Source organism: Vigna radiata, chromosome 3 (genome assembly GCF_000741045.1).
Source record: "Vigna radiata var. radiata cultivar VC1973A chromosome 3, Vradiata_ver6, whole genome shotgun sequence".
Lineage (NCBI taxonomy): Eukaryota > Viridiplantae > Streptophyta > Magnoliopsida > Fabales > Fabaceae > Vigna > Vigna radiata.
Window position 1 is genome coordinate 8,110,465 of NC_028353.1, and position 26,594 is coordinate 8,137,058.

Below are 26,594 nucleotides of genomic sequence, written 5' to 3' on the forward strand. Positions count from 1 at the left end.
TAATCCTCTTATAGTGCTTGAATAGTATATTGTCTCATTAATAATGTAAATAGGAATAATTATTTTTTACGGATATTAAATTGATACTTTTATTTACTACTGTATTATATGAAGTGTACTAGTATGTGTCAATGAGAATCAACTTGTCAACAGGGGTAGACAATCCATCGAGACAATCGTGTTAGGTAACTAAAGACTAATTAATAGTGCAACGGTCATTTATGAACAGTTAACGAGTCTATTGACATGTATTAATGATTAATTAATGGATTTGATTGTTATATGCTTTATAAATGTATGATATTAATGGCTAATTAATGGACTTTATTGATATAAGTCTTTATAAATATACTATTAATACTGAGATTTTTTTTCAAAATCAAATTAAGACCTCGAAAAACATATCTCACTAAAGGAGTACTAACCAGGGATCCAACCCTTCCAACTGAAACAACTAATAATGGTTACAAATATTTAATTATTTATTTATTGATATAACGAGAATAAGTATTAGCATTTGATATGAGAATATTTACTTGTTAATAATTATTAGTAAATTTTATATAAATATTTTTCTTAAACTTAAGTAAAAAAATAAAATTATTAGTGAAAAAAATATTAATAATGAAAAAAACGTTAAATTTGACATCATATAATTCTACTTTTTATGTATAGACCTATACGAAATTAAAGTTATTTTGTAAAAGATTTTCTTTTTAAAATTTATATATTTATAGAACTCATTTAAGTTGAATTTTTAGAAAGATTAAATTTATTTATATTAATATTTTATTAAGTAATTTAATTTAAAATTTTAAAAAATAAATTAGAAAAATACTTACATATATTAATCATTAAAAACACTTTTGTACCCGTTAGAAAAGGCTTTCCTATGTCGGTTTCAAAACTGATATAAAAAAAAAATCTATATCGTTTTAATACATTTTATATTCTTATTTCTATGTAGGTACAAAGATTATTAAACTTTTTTATATCGGTTCAAGAACTAATATAGAAAATTATTATTTTTAATATCACTATAAAAGATGCTTTTTGTATACCCTCTTCAGCACAACCACCATTACACCTTCTTAACGTTCTTCCACTATAACAACATACAACCACAATGAATTCATCACCAGTCATCGCAAGTGCAGATCTCTACATTAGTCATCTTCATTGGACAACAATGAACTAGAACCACAATGTGACTACCTCGTCAAAACATATGTGCACAACCACACAGTTCCACCACGAGTGAACACCAGAGCTGCTACGATCACAAGAACGCACACGCAAGTGAACACCAAAGTTGTTGTGAGCACCAGGACGCGTGCGACACCACAAAAACACATATTTGCCCACCTCGCTAGAGCGACCAGGCTCAGATATGCAAGCCATGAAAGCACCATTTGAGCAACCACCACATATCCCTAAATCGTGCTTCCACCTACATAGACCTGCACTACTGGCCACCGACGAACCATGTCTACAACACACCTAAAACGCAAAAATTAGACCAAGAACAATGTAGAATTAAACAATGACGATCTCTGAGGAGATAAACAAGAGCGACAGAAGGAAGAAATGAAGGTGAAGACTGTTACGACTGTACTGGGAGAAAAAGCAAAAGTATAAAACTCCGAGAAAGCATAAAACTCAAAGAAAGCAAAGAGTATGAAACTCAAAGAAAACAATGAGTATGAACCTCAAAAAAAGAGCAAAGAGTATGAAAATAACATATATAATATGTTCATTATGAAATTAAAATAATTAAATATTCAACTTTATATATATTTTAGATTTAACCAATATCGAAAGCCTTTGTAATTTATTAGAAATTTGTGATCATGCTACATTCTATGTTGATTATGGATAATATAAAAGATTTTGCATTAAGTACAGCATTGTCACCATTTCTCTTTTTATATTTGGTGGATTTGAATGAGTATAAAATATCCATGTAAAAATTCTATTTTGTATTAGTAAATAAATACATATGAATATGAAAAATTCAAAAACATTTGTTCATATATATCCCATAAGTAACATAATAGATAATAAAACGAATTCTTTTTGACCAAATCAATGATGTATAAACATGGATCGCATCCGAACCAATCCATTTTCATTCTTATATGCAATGTTCATGTAAATTAATTGATATTTTATGTAACCTTTGTGCCTCACAACGGACTTGTCAAGTTATCCTGAGTTTTATTTCTAACTTGTTTTCATAACATTCCAACTTTCAACTATCTTCTATCAAACCAAACTCAACCTCTCCTTCACTATATATATATTTTTTTTCTTTTCTACACAGCATCCATTTCACGGCATTAAAACGGACAGTTAAATTGTCTATATACTCGTTGAATCAAATGTCAAGCACAAGCGTGACGATGCATAAAACAACATGAAAATGAAAATGTAAAAGCAACTCCAACTCCCTTTCTTTCACGATCTCTCTAACTTCTAAATAGCAGAGACCGAATAACAATGAGAAAGGAGCTTACTTTTATTAGTTAAAAGTAAAGGAAAAGGAAAAGTGCATGCATTTTTCAACTCTAGGACAAGCTCATGGAACTGACCCTTACGCAGTTTTACCTGCGAATTTGTACGTCAAAGTCACCGAATTAGCACACACAGACTCACTTGTCTGCTTTCTCTGGCTTTAACTTGCGTCACGCAAGGAAATTGTCTTTAATTTCCAGATCATCACAAAGTTGCTGCATAAGCCACAGATTCTCATCATCCCACAAACTCTCCATTGAGTCCCCACCAGCAAAAGGTAGCGTGATATTCCCCTGTTCCAAGTCTCGATCATTCATATTTTCACACACTCCCGGAACTGAAACATTATTATGACCCATATCTTCAGACTCTAAAGGAGCCTCCAACTTGGCACTTGATAAGTCCAAGGCATTGGAACCTGAACACAAACCGTGTAACCCGTTTTGGTGGTGGAGCGAAGGAGTTGGGCTTGGGTAAAGTTCGGAGGGGGACACATCGGGTGGGTCGTGAGTTTCCGATGACGGTTGAATCCGCTCAATCAAACGGGGCATCCACACGTAACGTAAGGCATCTTTGAACTGTTCACTGTCCACGTCACACTTCAGATTCCTTGCTTGCTTAAGCACACGAGTCCTCCAATAATTCTTTATTTCGTTGTCCGTTCTTCCGGGAAGATGCCGAGCAATTTTCGACCACCTACGAAAATATTATATAGCGCACTAATCAACGTCTTCATGAGGATTTCTCAGTTTTTTATTCCATGTTATCCACTAACTCGCAAATGAGAAGAAGAAGAAAAAAAAACAAGAATATATTAACCGGGAACATGTTCCAGTTTAATTACCTATTGCCCCACCGAGAGTGAAGCTCCAGAATGGTTATCTGTTCCTGGAGTGTTATATTTCCACGACGAACATCGGGCCGCAAGTAGTTTAACCATCTCAACCTGCAACTTTTCCCTGATCTCTTAAGGCCTGCACACGTTTAATTTTACACTATTAAAAAGATAACTTCGTCTATTTTAGAATCGACAATGTTGAGAGTGTGTTATGGAAAGAGTATAATAAGTGCCTGCACAGCGTGCGACGGAATTCCAACGACCGTCGCCGTGGGTGGCGACGTAATTTTGGAGAAGAGTGTCCTCTTCAACGCTCCATGGACCTTTTCTAGTGTCTTCACTATTCACCTCTTCTGCGGACCGTTTCTTCATGTTAACATCCATTATATATGTCTCTTATTTATATATAGGAACTCAAATTCTTAACATAGTGAGAGCACAGTGTATGGGAATGAGACATACATATACTTTGGGAGAGTGTAAGTGAGCGATATATTCTGTGGGGATGAGACAAGACAAACTAGGAATGAAGGAGATGGTTTTTTGGTCTTGTTCTTCCAGTATCAACAACTATAAATAGCTCCCGGTTTCACCTTTCTTAGTGTCTGCTTTTTGGCATTTTTTTTATCTGTTATTTAAGATAAAAGGAAAATGATATTTTAACACCATTTTTTCACACCATTTTGACACTGTACACGTGTCAAAATGTGGTTAGACGATTTTAAATTAAAAAGCAAACTTTGGTTTTTCTCTTCCAAATATATCCCTGTCTCAACTTTTTTTTAATTTGAAATCGTCCAATCACATTTTGACACGTATACAGTGTTAAAATGGTGTCAAAAAATGATGTTAAAATATCATTTTCCAAGATAAAATTAACTTTATCTTTTCCACTCACGGTTTCTCCAGTCTGACCAAGTATATGTAATAATAAACTTATAATTAATTTTGAACTGAAAATAGAAAATAACTATTTGAAAAGAAAACAAAGCATTACTACTTGACACAATTAAAAGAGAGTTTAACCAAAATCTTGATAACTAAAGATAACATAAAAGATAATAATTAAGAGTGAGATACTCCAGTTGTACATTATGTCATTTTTTTTTTGTAGAAACATATCTATATTAAATAATGTAGATGTTTTTTTTTTTTTTAAAAAAAAAGTACAAATATAAGTGTAGTAGTATATGTTGGGAGGACACATTCGGTGTACATACAGAGTCCAGAAATAAATATAGGTCACTAATCACCCATTTAGTTAATTAGATCGTGTTAATATAAACCTAACTACACAAGTCTCTATAAATAGGTTGACATCCCATAGATTTAATAGATTGATACACGACATCTGCAAAAGAATACCAACAAAGTGACGGAAGAACCTCTCTTGATATTGTATAAGAATATATTTATATTAAAATATGTTGAATATTACATTAAAATTAAATTTTGAAATATATATTTTAGAAAGTGTGAAACATGTTTCATCATAGTGTAACATTACTTAATGTAACATGTTATATACAACTTTGAACCTATCTAGTGGTGAAGGAGAGTAATCATCCACCCTTCCATTCTCTTAGACTATTGGTCTTGCTCATTTAATGACTGTAACTAATTATTGACCATGTAAGTTAAATAGACGTATACCAAATGCAATTTGGTATAATCCACTATAGTTACAATCCACTGACTAAGATTGAATATTAATAAATTATAGGGTTAAATATGTTTTTAGTCCCTATACTTTGGGGCGATTTTAGTTTTAGTCCCTCTTTCAAACTATGGTACAATTTAGTCCTTCAACTTTAGAAAACTTTGGTTTTAGTCCTTTTTACCAAATTTTTTTAACTTTATTTTTTGTTTCAAGCACATTTCATTGTAGCATTTGGATTGTTTAGACTGTTTGACACATTTTTGTTTCAATGTTAACTGAGAAACGCGTTTGAAACAGTAAATAAAGTTAAAAAAAATTGGTAAAAAGGACTAAAACCAGAGTTTTCTAAAGTTGAAGAACTAAATTGTACCATACTTTGAAAGAGAGACTAAAACCAAAATCACTCCAAAATATAAGGATTAAAAACATATTTAACCCTAAATTATATAAGAATATATTTTTATCACTCTAACATAACATAATATGACATAAAAGTTCAATCTTCTTTGTCGTATGTAAATATGCAATTTAATAATAATAAAAAAGACATTATACTAATTAGTACTTTATCAGATTTTCTTTTATACAATACATAATATTTTTTCCTTACTTAGGTATCAATTAATCATCTATTATAAAATTAGATATTTTATTTTTAACTCATAATTATATTGTTAAAATTTTTACAACGAGTGCATATTTTAAAATAATTAGAATAATTTTGTTAGTCATGTGTATTTTTACAGTGATAATCGAGATTAAACCAAATTAAAATAATTATAATATATTTAAAACTAATTATACAGAATAATTAGGACCAGATATATTATTTTAATTTGTTTGTCCATATATACTTAGTATTTATATATTTTAATTTGAAAGAATTAACCTGATAATTCATAAATGTTTCAAATATGCTATATTGAAAATTAAAATAACTAAATAAATTTAAATTAAGTACACTATTTATGACTTGTATATATTATTCTAAATTTTGTATAAATATATCAAAATTTAAAATGTTCGTATTGTGATATAATTTTGTTCAATAAATTAAGATAAAATGACACAAAAATAATATTTAACTTATACTAATTACTGTAAAGGTATATCTTGGACATATGTATGTTGAATTGAATATGATAAAATCGGCATTTTAAGGAACGTGAAAATTACATCTGTTATATATTGTGTACGGTAGGCACCGGACAGTACCGAAAGATACACGTGCGGACCATTCGCATAACCCTTCGGCAATTACAATACAGCCCGGTTGATACCGGTGTGATCGCAGAAACGAGCGGACGGTCTGTGAGAGCTAGGACATCAGGAGCAAGGGATCAGAGGGTTGCTGACTAAGGATGGCGGACACAGACGGACGTCCCGTGCTGCGTGACTAACAGTCAGGACCAGACGCAAACCGGTTATCGAGAGCCTCGCGCTGTCATCGCGAAACGTGTACGGCCAAGGACGACTGTCGAACGGCCCAGGACGACCGTCGAACGCCCGGTCATCCACGATCACTGGGAATATCATAAGCAATTCCGGATTAAGGTAAATTAAGATTAGTTCCCACGGGCCTACAATTGGACCGTGATTAAGTTTACACTAATCATGGGCCCATGAGAAAAACTATAAATAAGAGTCAAAGGTAAGAGGTACTTGGTTACATTGAAATGCATATTTATTTCACTCTCTTTCTATCTTTAACTTGGAGAATTAAAACTGACTTGAGCGTCGGAGTATAATTAGCAGGTACCCGACCGAACCCGGCTAAGAACGAGATAACTAGGAACGAACAGGAGGAAGACGAACGATTCGTGAGAAAAGTGTGAAGGACTAGGAGGCATTCCCGACCGGAACATATTGTTATTGACTTAATCAAAATATTAAATTATATATAGATCATTGTCCAAAACTTTATGATTTCAATTCAAATTTTAAAATAATATCATAATAAAGCAATTAAAATTGAAAAAAAAAATAGTTAGTACAAAAATGTGTTTATTTTATACAATGATTTACATTAAGAAGTAGGATTACATAATCTCTTCTATTCCTTCTCATTAGCTTTATTCAGACAGTAGACTTGATTGTTGTAATTGTTAATCGTTGTCACTGACACAGTAAAAAATTATAAACAATATAAAAGTCGTTCCAAAAATCAAAATCAATGAGTATCACTTCGGACTATAATGCACTGAATACTACATTTGTAAGTCCCAAACAAAACAATACTATGTTTCACAGTGTTTCCTATGTACCATCCTATTGTGTTTCTCCTTTGTGTAATGAGAGAATTGGCTTATGGAAAAGAGGAACGAATCCAAATCTAAATCTTTCTCAAAATTCAACAATGCACGTGAATTTTCTTCGACATAATTCTATAAAAATTTTAAAAATTAGTATTTATTTAATAAACATTTCATCCAAACTTTACAAAATTCTATAAACATTTTAAAAATTATACTTTTTCACACATTACATATTTACAAATACTTTTAATAAAAATACTATTTAAAATAAATTTTATTTAAAATTATGTAGAAATGTGTGAAAAAGAAGAAAAATATTTAAAATAAGTTGAGTGTGGCAATTTATTTAGTTAATTATCATAGGTAAAATAAAGATTATTTATATTTTTCAGGAAAATTATTTTGATTTTAAACAATATCACGTTTAAATAGGAAATTACGCACTATTCTTTTATTAATGACAAAAACATTCCTCTCTTACATATGCCATAGCATTAAAAAAAAAAAAAAGAGTCGTCTTTGCAAGCATTTTGATTTCAAACTTTCGTAGACACTTTTTTTTATGTGGTATTTTTCCATTATGCCACAATCAAAAGTAGTACCGTGGATTTTAATTCTATAACGCATATGTTCATCAATTTTTTTCTTTAACATCCTATACCGTGGCATTATATATATAATTGAAATCTCTTCCATGGTTATAAGTTATCTATTCAATGCTCTAATTACAAAATTATTTTGCAAGTGAAGTTACTTTATCTATTATCACTTCTCACTCTACCCATACCCATGGGAGGTTTTTATAAGGAGATATTGGGTGAAATATTAAATAAAAGATAAATATTTGATCCACCAACCGAAAAACATGTAAGAAAAAAAATAAAAAAGTTCTGATAAAAATGTTGATAATAAATTTCAATGTAATAGTACTATTTTACTATTATAGTTATTAATTTGATTTATTTTATATAGTTTAGTCTTGACTTAGGTTTATCTCTTTCAACTTTTATCTTAATTTAATTTTTCTTAATCTTCAATCTAGGACATCTATCTTGATTTTTGGTCTCGATCGGTTCGTTTCAATGAAATATTTTTTTTAACAAATAAATTATTAAATAATTAATAATTAAATAAATTATTACAAAAATATTTTAACCAATGTTGTCTATTGAAAAATTAAATAAACCATTTAAAAAAAATCAGACAAATAGATAGCGTTTGTTTTAAAATATAATGTCTATTAAAAAATTAAATAAATTATTTAGAAAAAATTTGAAGCAATAAATTATATTTATTTAAAAAAATGTTATCTATTACACTATCAATAGAAAGTGTTTAAAAAAATGATGTCTATTAGACCTTCAATAGATAATGGGTATATTGATAGTTCAATCGATAATATTTTCTTTTAAAACACGATCTACTAATAAACAACACCTAAAAAAGTGTTCTTTATTGAAAAAAAAATTTGTCTATACACAATACAATTTTGTAATAGTAATATATTGTTAAAAGATCCAAAATATATAAAAACCTTATGTTGAATAAGAAAATATAAGATAAGGTATGTGTGCATCCTCTTTAAGTTCTAGGTAAAGAATAACAGCAAATTAAAATTATATCTGAGCTAGGGAATTTAAGCAATTAATTACAATGATTTTAATTATTCTAAAAGTTATATTTATGATTAATATCAATATCAAAATATATACATATATCCTTTTTATTGACAAATTGGACGTTAAATTATTGCACTCCAGGGTTAGAAAAGTATAAATTCCAAGAAAAATATAATAATACTTTCCATTGGCAAAAGACAAGGATTAATTAAATAGAAAGCGAGAAAAGAGAATAGATCCATTGACTGCTTTTGCACATTAATATATAATCATCAAATTTTCAAAATTCGACCTTCATATATATCAATACATAATTAATGAACCATCTACTCTTAGCATTCATGTTTTCCTCCCAGAAGAAATTTGTTTGTGACACATTTTATTATTTAAGCATATTTTCTTATTTTGTCTCACATTTCAAGGATTTGATGCTTTTATGTGGAAATGTTTCTTCCACATGTTTTATATATTATTAGAAAGTGGAATTTGAGAGCTCAGGATAATGGTCAAAGTCTGAGAATTAAAAATAATTGGAAATCTAACAGGGAAAGGATGAGCATTGAGCACAGAAAGTTGATCGAGAATAAATCCCATGATCAAAACAAAGCAAGAATTAACACAGATGGTGGATTTGTGGTATTCCAATTATTCTGTTCTGGTCAAAAAACTTTTTTCTGGATCTTATATTTATTCACCCTACTCATTCAGCATTGACTATACATTCATGCATATATAGTGAAAAGGAGGAGATACTATTTTTTTAGTACCGTAAATGGACCCAAAATACACACACATGTATATATATACAACATTATTGATTTGGACGTAGGATTCAGATATCCACAAAACACTCCTTTACATTTTATTTCAAGTTTATTGAGATGTTTCAGGACATTTTTAATCAAAATTCCTTCTTGTGTATGCTCCAAACTGTCCGGGTGTATCTGTAAAAGATACTCCAACGTTCAGTGATTAATTCGATCAAGATCATAGTAAAATCATAAATTCGCAATAAATGCAATCACGTATTTTCTATTTTTATTTATAGTTTTCGATGTGAGCTTGTGATTAGTGGAATCATAATCATGGTCCAATTGTGACTTATTACCTATTAAGTAACTCTTACTAGTAATGTTGATTAGACGTTATGTTTAAGAATCCTTATTGTTGAAAGATTTGTCCGGAATTTCCTCTTCATGACCGTGTGATTTTAACTAGTATAATTCTCTTATCTTAATTAAATAACACATTATAATGTTAACTACAATCTATTTGGACTGGTCATCTTTTTCGTTGGTCTTATTCGGTCACACCTTCTATGAAGTTGTATGACCATCTAGTACAATTATAAAACACATATTAGCAACTTGGAATTGTTTGTTTGTTGGAATTAACCGTTCCTAATATTTATTAAATGATTTGATTTCAACTAATTAAAAATAAAGGAAGCTAGCTTAATTTTAAGCGATGCATGGAAGCTACAAACAGATATGTGACAAAATTCTTTGATCACTTTATATTAAGAATAATGAAACGAAAAGACTATTAGATGTGTATGTAGAAAATTTTTCACTCCTATCTAATAGAGATAAATTAAGGTCATGACCTGTTATGAGAAGCAGTTTATTAAAGTTGTAAAAAAATTGATCTGAGAGAATTAACTTGTAACGCCATTCCAATTTTCTTGCAAAAATATGTGTGAAGATTAATTGTGTATTTTTATTCCATTCCTTCCGTATACAAGGAAGGTACAAAACCGTACTGTTTGGAAAATTGGTATGTTATTGATTTGTGTGTTGCCTTTGATGGTATGTTTGTAAATATATTCTGCTTCCTTATTCTGATCTCCCACTATGATTTCACTGTGTTTGGTGGAAACAGCAATTGTATTAGGATTCTTTTGCAGACAGCATCTACACTTGTTTCTCCACTCATAACTATTAAGCACCAAATTTTATTAAAATAACTTTTAACTAATTTTGATATTATGAAATAAATTTTCAGTTTAATTTAACATTATAACATTAATTTATAAAATATATTACTTACAGACCTTAAGGTACTCTATAAAAAAGTTTTTCACGTCACGAACTCTTTTTATTTAGTTTTCGTCATTTAATTGTCTTTTTGTATCTGAAAAGAAATTTTCCGACGATCACTGAGTCATAAATTCAGTCAAAATGTGATTAATGTGAAAAATAAAGTCAAAATATGATTAATATAAAAAATAAAGTTAAAATTTGATTAAGGTTATAGAAAGAAATATTTTGTTAACACCGAATCCTTACTTAAATGAGCTCATTGATCTAATAATCATTTTTGGTGTGTAACTGATTTTGGTTAAGTTAAACTCAATGTCTTTGATAATACAAATAAAAGTCATAACTAGAAGTTTATCAGCAAATGATGTTTGATCTTTGATTGAGATATACGGTATTCAACGTCCGACACTTTACATTTCACACTTGACACTTGTCATGTAATATATTATATTTACTGTTTTGATAATAAATATTAATCTTAGGCGAAAAATAGTAGATATTTGATATAGAGCTTAACCTTTACAAGGTATATATCCAGTGTATAATAATCAACATATGCAACCTCTAGTGAGTATTAGGCATATATCCTATATACGTTAAAAACAGGAGCAAAAGATCAACTGTGTTAAAAATATCATAATTGGGAGGACCAAATTTTTTACCGCATATAACACATGATTTATTAACATTATCAGTAATTTATATTATATCCTTGGCATAAATCTGATAAGAACAGGTGAAATAGTAATTAATTCTAGAAGTTGCTGAACCAAAAAATTTGGCACATAGAGTCATTTATACCTATATAGGTTTTGATGAGGCTATATATAGAGATGATTGGTTGAGTGTTTTGAGTTTGTGGTGAAGAAAGAGGTGCTGACGATGGAAGAAAGGACGTAGAAATATCAGTTGAGTATCGTGGTGATTTGAATGTTCAATGCAAGTGAATGCGCACATTAGTGAAAACGTGTCACTCAGTTTAATGGAAAACACTTGTCTGAATGAACAAATTATGGAAACGTGTGTGAGTGCAGGTGTAGAGAAACAGTTGAGAAATTTATAAATGAAGAGGTGAAGCACGCGTCAAGAATTTGAGCTCTCCAATTGGTGACACTGAATTATGGTAGGCCCATTTGGTCGCTCAAACGTGAAATGTGTTCGCATCAACAGTACAATAATTCATTTTCATTCCTCAGTCCATAGGACCAAACACAACAGATCAGTTATTTTAGTCTAAACAAAGTTTCAAATTGATAAAAGAAAAATTGAATAAAAATTTATACACATATAAATACATCTATTTGTAAGAGTTTTTTTGACCAATTTATAATATATAAATAAATATAAATTTTTTTTTACAAATATAACATATATAAAAGACTTATAAGAAAGGAGGAGATCATGTGTCCACTGAAACATTTCACATACTCTTAGTTCAATGATATTTATTCGGGTTACGTTTTATTTTATTTTTCAATAAATAGCTTTACAACTACAAAAATTGACCCAATACCGGACATTTGTTTATATATGTTGCTGATAATATTTAATTCTCATCAATCAGCTTACGAGCATAAGAGGAAAGGAGTCCAAGTTTACGAAAAAAGTTTATTGAGTTTTAAGTTAAATTCTAAAGGTTATAAATGGAAAGTTAAAAATCAAATTCATGTACGATTGTTAACTTTAAAACTTAAATTATTTTATCTTTTTATGACTTTTCTTAATTTTTTAATTTAGATTGAATATATATTTAGTTCCTAAATTTATATGTAAAATTAAAATTAGTTTATATTTTATAAACATTAAAAATGAAGAGATAAAATCTTTTTAACCTAATAACATTTATTATTTTAGGTTTGTTAAGAAATATTCTAAAATAGTATTTAAGTTAAAATATGTCAAAATTATATAAACAATTTAAATATCATCCAACACATAAAAAAATTAATATAATTAGATTAAAATAATTTTATTTATTTATTTTTAAAATTTAGAAGTAAAAATATATCAAAATTTAAAACATAAACAAATTTTAATTTTGAATTCAAATTTAAAGATTGAAAATATATTTAGTCTTTTAAAATTTATATATTTTTTTCATTAATTTATAGATTCTGAAATATAGACGAGACTTAATATAACTGAAGAAAACTTTATATATATATATATATATATATATATTATGGTTTGTAATATGAAATATGAAATGAGAAATTGATTAAAGTGATCGATTATAACTTGTTTTTGGCCTATTTAAGAGAATTTAAATTATGTTATGATTTAAGTTAATTTTTTTTAGGAATCTAGGTGTGACTTCCAGTCACATATTGAGTAAAATTATTAAAACTGAAAAACATATATTAAACTGAAAAAATTCTCAACAGTATTCGCTTTGAGAACATTTTTATAGATACATGTCAATATTCTTGAAATTACTTCTTATGCAATTTTTGTGTTTGCAATATATCAAAATGTAAATTTGGTTCACTGACCCTTACGATTTTAATATTTGGACAAACAAATTTGAAGTTTCTCTTTGTGAAAAACTCACTACTGCAAATATTTATATGAAATTTTGGATAGTAATGTATTTATCAATAATATTGTCTTAATTAAAAATGTAGAAAACTTTCTTACTTGAATAAATGTAAGTGCTGCTAACAAGAAAAAGGTAGGTTTTATTTTTCTCTTTAAATGTGTTCTATTAGTTCTCTTGTTTGTTAATATTACATATCTTCTTGAACAATTTATTATTTTTTATGGGTAAACGTTATTGGAACTTCACAATATTTTTTAATAAAATTCGTTGTTAAAGATTTTTGTAAATATAATATTATGCGTAATATATAATTTTTTTATTGTTTTACTGAACAGATAAATTTGCATTCAGTTTTTTATATTTATTTATACTACAATTATTTCTTATGATTATTATTAAAATATAAATTGTTACTAAAATATCATAAATTAACACACAGTATGAACTTACCAAAACCCTTGGACAAAATACACATTATAGAGTAAATCAAACATCGTTTACAATTAATAAAATATATATTTATGTATAAAACCGGCGTTTAGGCCGACTGTTATTCCACTTATAGGCCCAGCTTCTATTGATCCGTCACAATAGAGATTCATTCTGGGCCAAAAGTTTTCTTCCCGTACCTTCATAATTTCTAACTGTACATTTTCAATTTTGAAAATGACATTTTAGTTTTGTAAAATTAACTTTCGCATTATTTGCTTCAGAATTTTTGGAACATAATTTATAGTAGATGCTTTCTAAAGCACATGAAATGTATTTCAAAATGAGTTTTTCAGAATATATACATATGATACATTCCAAAACAAATGTGATATTCTAGAACAATATTTCCGAAACAAGCTTATTTTCTTCTTCTCTTCTCGAAGAGTGAAATGGTAACAATAGAGAACAAGGTGTGGTTGGAGGTGGCAGCAGCAATGATAGCAACAAGGAGGATATTTTAATCTTTTGCTGTGAGTATGGAGTACAGATACTAATCATGGGGTGCAGGAAAACAAATCATGTTTTGGGCTCTCAGAATCCAATATATTATGCTGGGCCAAGTACCCAAACACTAAAAGCTTTGATATTCATTCACACACAAGTTCATATGTATGATTTTCTGGAAAAGTACTCGAGCCGAACACAATTCCATCATAGCTAGTGCTGATGGATACTTGTTTACTAACGTTATGAATTTATAGTATACATAGTGAAAATTTTCATCACTTTGGAAATATGTTTTCTTTAATTACTGCTTTTAGAAGTTTAAAATAGATCTGCAGTTAATGCCACGTACACGTTATTTTTTAAGAAATTATATAGTAATCAAATTAATTATAAAATAAATTATTATTTATATTAAAATAACAAATAAAATATTATTTTCCTTTTTAATATTACTTTATATAGTTATGATATAAATAAAAATTTTAAATAATATTTAACTTTAGAAGAATAATCAATTTAACCGTGATACATATTTTTTAATAAAAAGTAAATTAACTAATACCTGTTATTATTAAGAAGGATTACTTGTATTACTTTTAGATACGGTAAAAATTTATATACATCCGCGTATAAAATTCACATTGGATTATTGATATCAGTGAATAAATATTATTTGTGAATAACAAATATTTTAATGTTATAAATAGCTTTAATGTGATATTATACTGTTCGTACATGTAGTAGTTATTATTCACTTAAAATTAAAACAAAAATTTAATTTATATTTTATTAAGTTAAATTTTATTAAAATTAAAATTAATTTATATCTTAATATGTTAAATTTAATTAAAATTAAATTTTAATTTATATTATTTTTTATAGTTTTTATGATTTAATTTTAAAAATTGTATATTTTTAATATTTGTGAGTATTTTTGTGTATATGTAAGTTTTAAAATATCACATACTTTTTTAAATTAATGTAAAACAACTAACATATGATTTTTTTTATTCTAAATCAGATAGTGAATAGATATTATGCTTATTATTATTTTTTAAAATTAATATAACTAGTAACAAATTATCTTTTTTATTGTCAAAAATGGGTCATTTAATCCGATTCAACCTGACTCACTATATGTTGACCACTTAACGAACCAGTCCAACCCGATTTGTTTATTAGTAAGTTAGAAAAAATTCAACTTAACTCACACAAGTTGGTGAGTTAAACGAAATGATTTACTAACTCACTTAATTACAATTTTTAAATAAAAAATTACAAACCTTTTGTAATTCAAATTTAAATAAATTTCACTCATATGTTAAACTCAAGACAATTCAAAGTAATAAAAACAAATTACAATTGATCCACATATAATAAACCTGATGGTATTTTTTAGGATTTTATAAGAATAATTTAATAAAAATAAAATTAGGTGGCGGCTCACCGCGAGTTCAACTTGGATGAGTCGGTTTAAATGAGTCGGATTAAAAATTGACCCGCATAAAAAATGTATTTTTTTCCAACCTAACTTGGCCCGAACCCGTGGGTAGACCGAGTTGTAATCCACTTTGAATGCTCTAATATTATTCATACATATTTTTAATAAAAAAATTATATAATAATTAATTTAGTTATTATTAAAAAGGATCATTTGATATTTAGAGATATACATATGAAATTTATGATGAATAGTTGATATTTATAGATAATTATTATTTGTGAATAGTAAATATTTTAATATTTGTTTATATACATGTTGACGTAGGTTAGATATCCGTTACTCATAAAAAAATTAAAATAAAAAGTTAATTTATATTTTTTAAATTAAACTTAATTAAAATTAAAATTACTTTATATTTTATTATATTAAATTTAATTAAAATTAAATTTATATTTAATTAAAATTGAAAATTATATTTAATTAAATTTATATTGTATTTTTTGTGTAATTTTATGTAGATTTTATTTTTAAAACTTATAAAATATATATTTTTATATTTATGAGTATCCACATGTTTTAACTCGTAGGTATTTTTTAAACCAGTGCAATAGAATCGGTAATGAGTAAATTTTTTTAATATCGAACAAAAAATAGACACTATTCATATTTAACCAACCTAATTTATTCAAATTATAATAATATAACTTTTTCATATAAGAAGAATAATGTAAAATAAAATTGATATTTTGATATTCAAACTTTTTATACTTATTTATTATTATTATTATTTTAAATATAAAGGTTTATTTTTTATGATATTTTATTTTTGTTGTAAGTGTGAAATAAATACATAAACGTATGTGGTAGAATGTTTGTAGTGTAAAGATTGTGGATGAATCGATATAGAAAGATTTTATGAAGTAATATTTTGCATTGATAAGGAAGGGGAAAGAGATTCCAAAAGTTTAAAATGTGATGTTGACACTCTGACGGTGGCTCAACACATATCTACCATGAATTAGATACCATACCATATCATGGTCCCCCTTATTTATCCAACATTTTATTTATAATAAATATTAATACAAATTAAAATTTTATTTGAAAAAGGACAACATTTCGAAAACAATAAAACAATGAGTTCTGAGGAATTTTGTTGTAGCAGATTACTCTTGTTTCATGCGACATGCTTACACCACGTGGATTATTGAATTGCTTGCTTTCTTACGCGTGTACTCTCATACTATTACACTTCATTACATTTGTTCTTTTGTGGAACCAAACAACCATGCTCTTCTCATCAATCCTGCATATACTGTTTTTTCCAACTCCAACTCCAAAACTGTCTAGATCACCATTTTATTAACAACTCTTTATATTATATTGTCTTCAAGATGATTCCAATAATTTTTTTGTTGAAAAAAAACTCTTATTGATATTAATTTGTTAGAAGTTTCATCTCAATAAGATATAAGACCAATTTATAATATATAAATAGGGTACAAATCTCACTTTATAAATCGGTTTGTGAGGTTGAGTTAGACTTAAAATTCATTTCTAATGACCTAAACTGAAAAAAAAATTGTGTTTGACATAAAACACGATAATAAACATGACCAGTCTAAAACAAATCTTCAATATTTATGTCAAAATTATAACAACCAAACATTTCCAAGATAAATAATTTTTTAATCTCAAATAAATCGACCACTAGAGAAAAAAATATATTAAAAAATAGAGATAAATTTGAAAATATAAAAAAAAAAATCAAATTCTTAGATAAATTCTTAAATTATCAAATTTTAAGTAATCTATATTACTTCAATTTTTAATTTGAACTTTTACCTAAATAACATATTTCATCTCGAAACATTTCAAATTCTCATCTATCCTCATAAAATTATCGATCAAAACAGGCTTAAATTAATATTCTTTTACAATATCAAAATATCTTATTTCTTTTAGCATGGTAATATCTTATTTCTTTAAAGCAAAAAAATAAAACCCCTTGTTGTCTATTTAAATCTATTATTAGTTTTATTACTTTTTACCTACTTGAATTATTTTAATAGAGTTTTATTTGCTACTATCATATATCCATATTGTGATATGTAATATTGACTTTAATCAAGATATAATGTTTAATCAAGATATAATGACCCCGTATAACTTTGATAATATCATTATTTATGTAAGTACTTTAGTATATAATTCATTCAACTTGCATATAATCTTAGTATAAAATTAGTATATTAGATTGATTTTGAAACATTTATTGTTGTGTAATTGATCTAATATTTTATTAATGTAATATGGAGAAGATATGTTATTAGATTGGTTATGAAATAACTAATCTAAATACCTTTAACTAGAAGAGAAAAAACAAAAAAATAATATTTTCAAAGTGGTTTATGTACTTGTTGCATCGTTGTTAGATTTAATGTAATGATAGTGAGGCATATTGGCTAACACTAGTAGCAACATTCATTACGATATTAGAATTTAATGGATAATGAACATAAAAATACTATAATACTATAATGAAATAGAATGTTACAACTTTAAAAATAAGAAAAAAAAATTGTGAAAATTAAGAAAATGGAATTTCATATTTAATAAAAAAGGAAGCTTATTAAATCAGATGTGTTTTCAACAAATTTAATATATATATTCAATTATCTTTATAATTGATTTAATATGTGTACATATTATATTGATTGTGGCTATAATTAATTTAATAAAGTTCTTATTATTTATAAAATTACTACCTTCAATTTAATATAGTATATCTATTTTGCATTAATATAAATATTGGAAGAAGACATGCATACAACAACAACTTACGAAACGGAGGTCGTCTTGCTAGGTGTAGGTTCTGTGGTGCACCCCTTCATCACAACATACCACTCTAAAGAAAAGAAAAGTTAGAAAAAGAGTATTAGGAAGAAATGTGGTCCCAATATTTGTATTTTTTTAAATTTCTTTTAATAAATTTTATGTGATGGTTAATAACTCAGAAAAGTTAGAAAAAGAGTACTAGGAAGAAGTGTGGTCTCAATATTTGTATTCTGTTAAATTTCTTTTAATAAATTTTATGTGATGGTCTCAAAGATTTTTATATTATTTCCTAATATCTACTTATTTAAGTTAATATTTATCTGTCTTAATTGTTTACAATCAATGTAGTAAAATTTAGTAGTAGATCTTACTATACATAAATTTATTTGTTTGTTTTTATTTCTGAATATTGTATTTATAAAAAATATGAAATTAATATGTATTATTTTTTTGTTAATGTCAAGTTTCCTAAATTTAATTGATTTTCATTCTATTTATTGCAACTTACTTTGTTGTGTTTTTATTACTTTTTTTTTGTGAGTGTGACTTCTCACACATAGGTGGCATTTGAACAGTGAATTAGATGCCATGGTCATTCTGGGATCACATATGCATCACAAAGGTTCAACTAACTGCTGTTTTTTTTCTTGATGTAACCTCCCATCTTTGGTTGCTTTTCTTAAATTTTGTTAAGATTTTTATATTTTAATGCTTCCCTCTTCATTATTGCAAATTCAAAAAATACTTTTAGTTTACAAATACAAGATCTATATACAAAATTAAAATTAAAAAAATACAAAAATAATATTACTCTCAATTAAAAAAAATGATTAAAGCATACACAGTGGAATATGGTTTTGTCTGCAAATTATTGGTGTTTTGTATGTAAAATCGAATTGCAGTGAAATCAAAAACCATTTAGAGAAGTAATTATTCAAGATAACTCTATGAGAATAAATTTCAGCTTATAGTTATTTGTCTAATCTGAACCCCATGTTAATGGAGAAAAAAATGTTGTTTTTTCTTAAGATCAAGTTGGATTAGATATTTTTTAACTTGTGTGAGTGAAACTGAAATCGTGTTAAACCACAGAATGATAATGATTAAAATAAAATATGTATATTTATAAAGAAAAATAAAAATTTAATTTTTTTATCAGTGAAAATCCATGCACATACATTCTTTTTTTTTTATGAATATAAAAAAGCATATATAATTAAAAATTTAAGTATTGTAATAAAATTAATTAGAAATTATACACATAACATATACATATAATTTTTTCATTAATTTTTACAACATTATAATTGTACAATAGAAATATTTATATATTTTATTAAAAAAGTTTAATTATTTTAATTTTATTTAAAAAATCATTATCAAATATAATTTTTTACGTGATAGAAATTGAAAATAAAAATCTTTATGGACGTAAAAAAATATTAAACAAAAAGACTAATCAAACATTCTTCTCATGATTATACAGGCATGAATGAAAAAGAAATCTTTTAATAATAATAAAAAAGTACATATATAATCATACTGATTTATAGTGATAAATTCAGTTTTTTCTTAGAGAAATGATTAAGTATTAAATAAATATATGTATAGACTTGGATGTTAAATAAATTGAATATTTAATACACTTATTGATGTTTTTAGTTAATAAAATCAATATAGTATTAAATATCGAATTTATTTAATTGAAATATAAATATTTAAAAACATCTACATTTTTTAGTCTAAAATTAAAATTATTATACTATCAGTCTTTTTTACTAAACCAATATGATTTTTTTATTACATTATTAACACTTGGTGAACTCAATAATAGAATGGATGAGAAATGATTAAATATAACAACCCAACCATTAACTAGTTGGACGTTTAACATGTTCTCTTTAGTTTAATAATACTTGGTAATTTAGTAATAAAATAGATGAAAAACTATAATATATAATACAGCAGTGAAACATGCATCTCATTCATATAGTCTTTTTGTTAATTTATTAAAAAATTATTGAATATAAAAAGAGATAGTATATACTTTGTAGACCACTACTCTTTAATTATTTAAATACAATTCAAATTTATACTTTAATCTTTTCTTTTTCATACAGTCCATGAATCTAACAATTTATTTGTACTAAAGATTCCAAACAGTATATTTTCTATTCAACAAATGTTTTCAGTGTTTATTGATAAATATTTTATATATATTATTATTATTATAAGGTATTATTGATTTGGTGTGAAATCATGTGTATGTCGAAAGATGGGAATTCTAGTCCACCAGAATCCTTGAGAGTCCCAGCCTATTCCAGTGTCTTCTACGTAGCGCGGTCCTTACTCTTTCCAGAACCTTCCCATAATAGTTTTCAACCGTTAGATATTTCCCTAGGACACGTGTCAAACAGAGATGCTTAGATTTCTTAAATTGCATGATCAAATGGATCAAATCACATTAAGGTAAATCCTAAACACCCCTTCCATTTCTTTATATATCATCCCTCACCTCCTTCATTCTCCACCATCACAACTTCAATAATCTTCTTTGTTATTTTCTCTCTAAGCACTTAACTTCTTTCTACCACTTTCACCAAACATGGCCCCTGAGCTTGTTCCCACCGTCACAAAATCCACTGTCTCCTTCACCAGCCCTACCACCCTGCCACCACGTGCTTATGTCACATTCCTTGCCGGAAATGGTGACTACGTAAAAGGGGTGGTTGGTCTCGCCAAAGGCTTGAGAAAGGTTAAAACAGCTTACCCACTGGTGGTGGCGGTCCTTCCTGACGTGCCAGAAGAGCACCGAAAGATTCTTAAATCTCAGGGCTGTATAGTCCGTGAGATTGAACCCGTTTATCCACCAGAAAATCAGACACAGTTCGCTATGGCTTATTACGTCATCAACTATTCCAAGCTCCGTATATGGGAGGTACGTAAATTATTACTGTTATTATTATTTTTTTTTTACAGATAGAATTTATGATTATTAAAGTTTTATATACTAGTACTTTAAACTAAAGAAAAAATTGTATCATGGTTACTGCAGTTTGTAGAATACAGTAAGATGATATACTTGGATGGAGACATTCAAGTATTTGAGAACATAGACCACTTATTTGACCTACCTGACGGTCACTTTTACGCTGTGATGGATTGTTTCTGCGAGAAGACATGGAGTCACACTCCTCAGTACAAGGTTGGGTATTGCCAGCAGTGTCCAGAAAAGGTGCAGTGGCCCACTGAATTGGGCCAGCCCCCTGCTCTTTATTTCAACGCCGGCATGTTCGTGTTTGAACCTAGCATGGTTACTTACCACGATTTACTGAAAAGGTTGAAAGTCACTACTCCCACATCCTTTGCAGAGCAGGACTTCTTGAACATGTACTTCAAGGACATTTATAAGCCAATTCCTCTGACCTACAACCTTGTTCTAGCCATGCTTTGGCGTCACCCAGAAAATGTTAACCTTGAGGAAGTCAAGGTTGTTCACTACTGTGCAGCGGTATGTGACTAAACATTGGTCTAACCTTACATATAATTTAATTAATGAACATATGGTTTAATTAATGAATCATTTTGTTGTGAAATATTTTTAGGGGTCGAAGCCTTGGAGATATACTGGAAAAGAAGAGAATATGCAGAGGGAGGACATAAAGATGCTGGTGCGTAAATGGTGGGATATCTACAACGATGCTTCTCTTGATTACAAGCCATTAGGAGCAAGTGAAGCTTCAGTAGATGGTGTTGACATTGAACCATTGGGACATCTACCAAAGGTTGTTCAACGTGTTCTTGCTGCACCTTCAGCAGCTTAGGTTGAAATACATATCATATTCAGGATCCTATGGTGACAAAAACAAAGTAAAAGAAAATTAAATATAAAACGAAGAATGAGCAAAGTCTTTAAGATCTAATTTCTTTCTTTTTCTTTTCCCTGTAGATGCAGGGAGTGATCGTGCATTGCTTTTGAAAGAACCTCGCCACCATCTTCTATGTGTATTTTGTTTTCTAAGAGATCTTCTTTTTCTTAATCTTTGTTTTTTTTTTTTCCTTTGATCCAACTTCTGTTAAAAAAGGTAGGTGGGGTCTGTTCATAATTGTCTGGATCTGGTTTTTGTCCACACAATGTGTTAATTATGTATATTTCTGCTGTCACCGTTTCTTGTATGGACATTGTCATTGTAATACTTTTAGGGCAATGCTTAATGATGAAGGCAAAATGATATGTCCATTTTTATGGTCAGAGAGCCTTGTCTGTTTCATGTGAAATTATAAGATGTTTTCAATGTGATCACTCTATTTAGAATATACATTGCTTGATGAAGTAAAAGAGATCTGTGGTGAGGGATGGTTTGAAACCCTTCTTCTTAACAAAAGTGAAATGAATTGCGCAACTGATATCACGTTTCATCTGTCCCCCACGTTGAAGCAAGGGTTTAGTAGAACAAGAGCAAGACAAGAGTATGTGTACTCAAATCAAGATATTCAACTATGTTTAAATCTCAAATGTCAAATGAATCATAATACTTTTTATAACATAAATACCTATTATGTTATAATAACTGTTATAAGAACTTACAATTTGTTAATTTTGGAATAGTTTATCAATTTGTAAAGATGAGTTGCCTCATAAAAGCATCATCTTCATAGGTTTCATAATCTATCTATAACTTTGATGTAGTTATATTTTGGGAAGGTGAAATAGGAGTTGATGTTTGAAGAAAAAAACAAGATGAAAAAACTCTCACATTAGCTAAGAGTTTGATTTTCTCATATGAAAAAAAAAAAATGTAGAAGACAGTAATTTTTCTAGCGAGGAGTTCATGATCATGATTCTTTTTAAATTCTAATCTCAAACCATTCTTCATGAACTGTGTCAATTTTGATCCACATAATCAATTTTCCATTTCAGACACTAGAGGTTTAGATGATTCTGTTCTTAAACTTAATAAACTCAATTATTTGATTCTGACCTAATTGATGTTTTGTATATTCTCTTTCAATTTTAATGTGATTTATATTTAAAAGTGGTCTTTGATTTTTTGCAAATTATCTTTTCTTTATTCATCCTTTCATATAATATTCAATTACAATATTCTTTGATGATGATGTACTAAGTTTAAGAGGACTTTATTCATGGACACCAAATAGTAAATTGTTTTACTGAAGAAAAATCTCATTCTATTAACAATGCTCCAAACTTTATATCTAGTACTTGACATTACAAGATATCTTTCAATTTATGAAGTATTTATGCAAAAAAATTTCTCCTATATTGATTGGAATGAAATTTCTAAACCTTCTGAAATACTTTATCCAATTAAACAAAAGTGTTTTTTTATCAGCAAATAATTATACTAGAATGTTTGAGATGTTCAAACTCATTTACAAAGTATATACATACATTGTTCTTCATCTACATCACATATTCAGTATTCTTATACAAAACTTAACAATATGACACTTAATGTTATTTATTCAATATCTGTCATGGTTGTCAAATAAGCAACATGAAAAAAAAAGAAGCTATTATAAACTCTTCAAAAAACTTGTTGCATGAATAGGTTCCTCTGTTTTCACAAACCTTGACAGCTCCCACCGTATAGCATAATATGTTTTCCCGACCAATATTGAATGATCAAAGTTTGCTTTTCCAGATGCAATTTTTCCATTTTTAGCATGTACCTTTGGCTCTTATTCTCTTCCTTTTGTTTTGCATCTATAGTTCTTTGTATGTTGTAGTTTAATTTATTCGTTGATCGTTCTAGAAAAACCTACATAAAAATTAGAACAAAAATTCAATAGATTACTAATTTTATTGTTTGTTTATCCCTTTACAACCTACTAGGCCTTCATTGTCCTAATTTTCCTTCTTTTCTTCAATACATTCTAACTCAACCTATACTAGTTTACTACATGTCTAATTCAATACATTTTGATCCCTTTAGCGTCTACTCATAACATTTTTTTTTTTTATAAATGTAGCAACACATTTATCTTATTAACTTAATGAAATATGTGAGACTTATACACGGTTGGAGTATGAAAATTTTGTATTATAAACTAGTATAGGCTGAGTGAGAATGTATTGTAGGAAGGGAAACACAATCAAGCTTAGTAGGCTATATAAAGATCAACATACACAACTATATAAAGATCAACATACACAACATAGGAAAGCTGTCGGGCTTTTAGTCTAATTTTTATGCAGATGCCTAGGAAAGACTTTATCTCATACATATACTTAATATCTCCTCTGCAGTAAATCATCTGAGTGAATACCTTAACTGTCTTGTAAATGTTTATTAAAGTGCAGTCACAAGAGTTCTCAAATACACAAAATAAACACTAAGTAAAGAATTATTTTTTCATAGCAAAAGACTGAAAGTAAAATAAAAGAGTTCACATACTCCCATTAAGCATTATTTGTTGACAGCAGAAGATCTGTGACTAACTATTTCTTCTTCATTGAATTTATTAACAGAGAGGGATGACTCAAACAATTTGTGACATACAATGAATTTCTTATCTTTAACAGAAGTTCTCTATTAAACATGATGATTCTAATTTATTATATTACGATAATAAATATGATCTTCACTAATACTTATTGTTTTTTCATGAGAAAACTAAACACAAAAGAAGACTAATACTTATTGATGAGAATCTATATACAAATGTCAAATTGTTTAACCTGTGAAAATCTGTCACTCACTAGTCATACCTTGCAAATAAAAAAACAAGTAATAAAAATAAATTTATCGGTGATAGATTTCAGAATTAATTTTGCATATTTGTTTGTTTTAAAAAAAAAATTCAAAACTTATATTTTATTGTGCAAATTTATTATTTGAATTATAATTAACATTACTTTTTTTTTCTAATTTCATATTTTAAAGAGTTGATTTTAGATCTTTTTTATTTAAAATAAAAAATGAAAATATAAAATATCTACAAATATCTATGAATATTCACAAATATGTAAAAAGTTTAATTTTTTTTTTAATACCAACAAATAGCACAATAAGGGATATAGCAATTTTTTTATATGGAATGTGTATGTAGTATAGTATAAGTAGGGTGAATGTTGCTCTCAATGAACCTAAACACTCTAAATATGAAGAAAAAAAAAAAACAGAGGATATTTCTTTAGAAAATCTCGAACACAAGTTGAATGTGATTTGTAGAATTCAACTAAATATTAAACTTCCTTAACTATTTTGGGTTAATGCTTGGATAGGTTTTGCTATTTTTTACTTTTGTGCTTTTTAATAGATATTTTATTTTGGCAAATAGTACATAAATATGCAAATTATAAAAAGAATGGTCCATTCTGAAATAACTTCTATCAAAGACATTCTATTTCAGGAATAACTATTACAATTTTTACGGTCTAATGATCAATTTGATTCAAGATAAAGAATAACCCATTACACCAAAAAAATATACCTAATATTACTAAAACTACACTCATAATCCAAGTTAAATAGAAAGGTTTTTTAAAACCACATGTAAAATACATAATGTGGAATCATACTTGCCGATCTGATCATATTTATTTTAAGCATAGCCGGTGATTGAAAACATCACTACTGAATAAAAAGTGTTTATAAATATTAATTAAGAAATTAATGTATTGGATATACATTTTATTCATATAGTAAAATTTACAATAAATAACTATAAATATAAACTATATTATAATGCAATTAAAATTTGTAATAAATAAATATTTTTTAACATAAATTATATTTTAGATTTATAATAAGTATTTTTTGCTATGATACACAATTATTTTTAATTATTAAATTTTTTAATACTCAAGAAAGATTTTGTTATCAGTGTATCTGAAATGTATATCGCATCTTAATTTCAAAAGTTGTCATCCGTGTGGTAG

General features: G+C 27.4%; 2 protein-coding genes across 4 annotated transcripts; one reads left to right on the forward strand and one right to left on the reverse strand.

The window, feature by feature from the left end:
• Nucleotides 1-1,194: 1,194 nt before the first annotated feature.
• LOC106756984 (transcription factor JAMYB-like) lies at nucleotides 1,195-3,750 on the reverse strand. Its single transcript, XM_014639574.2, has 4 exons — nucleotides 3,586-3,750; nucleotides 3,359-3,488; nucleotides 2,689-3,210; nucleotides 1,195-1,489 (listed from the first exon to the last, which is right to left on the reverse strand). Exons 1-4 carry the CDS (start codon nucleotides 3,734-3,736, stop codon nucleotides 1,195-1,197), a joined length of 1,098 nt encoding a protein of 365 aa, XP_014495060.1. The 5' UTR covers nucleotides 3,737-3,750.
• Nucleotides 3,751-21,200: 17,450 nt separating this feature from the next.
• Nucleotides 21,201-23,005, forward strand: LOC106757161 (galactinol synthase 1). Of its 3 annotated transcripts, none has more exons than XM_022779346.1 (4): nucleotides 21,201-21,626; nucleotides 21,744-22,199; nucleotides 22,294-22,558; nucleotides 22,638-23,005. In XM_022779346.1, exons 1-3 carry the CDS (start codon nucleotides 21,294-21,296, stop codon nucleotides 22,510-22,512), a joined length of 1,008 nt encoding a protein of 335 aa, XP_022635067.1. In that variant the 5' UTR covers nucleotides 21,201-21,293; the 3' UTR covers nucleotides 22,513-22,558; nucleotides 22,638-23,005. The 3 variants fall into 3 exon arrangements, with proteins under 3 accessions (XP_022635067.1, XP_014495256.1, XP_014495254.1); XM_014639770.2 differs by having other exon boundaries at nucleotides 22,294-22,473; XM_014639768.2 differs by having other exon boundaries at nucleotides 21,202-21,626; nucleotides 22,294-23,003.
• The last annotated feature ends 3,589 nt before the right edge of the window (nucleotides 23,006-26,594 follow it).

Bases quoted from the DNA above. Each gene is read 5' to 3' on its own strand.
- LOC106756984 (XM_014639574.2), bottom strand. From the start codon at position 3,736: ATGGATGTTAACATGAAGAAACGGTCCGCAGAAGAGGTGAATAGTGAA. The intron at 3,489-3,585 runs GCACTTATTATA...AAACGTGTGCAG, and splicing joins TTCCGTCGCACGCTGTGCAG to GCCTTAAGAGATCAGGGAAA. The intron at 1,490-2,688 runs GTGACGCAAGTT...GGTGTGTTGTAG, and splicing joins ATTAAAGACAATTTCCTTGC to ACATGGTTCGTCGGTGGCCA.
- LOC106757161 (XM_022779346.1), top strand. From the start codon at position 21,294: ATGGCCCCTGAGCTTGTTCCCACCGTCACAAAATCCACTGTCTCCTTC. The intron at 21,627-21,743 runs GTACGTAAATTA...TGGTTACTGCAG, and splicing joins CCAAGCTCCGTATATGGGAG to TTTGTAGAATACAGTAAGAT. The intron at 22,200-22,293 runs GTATGTGACTAA...AAATATTTTTAG, and splicing joins TTGTTCACTACTGTGCAGCG to GGGTCGAAGCCTTGGAGATA.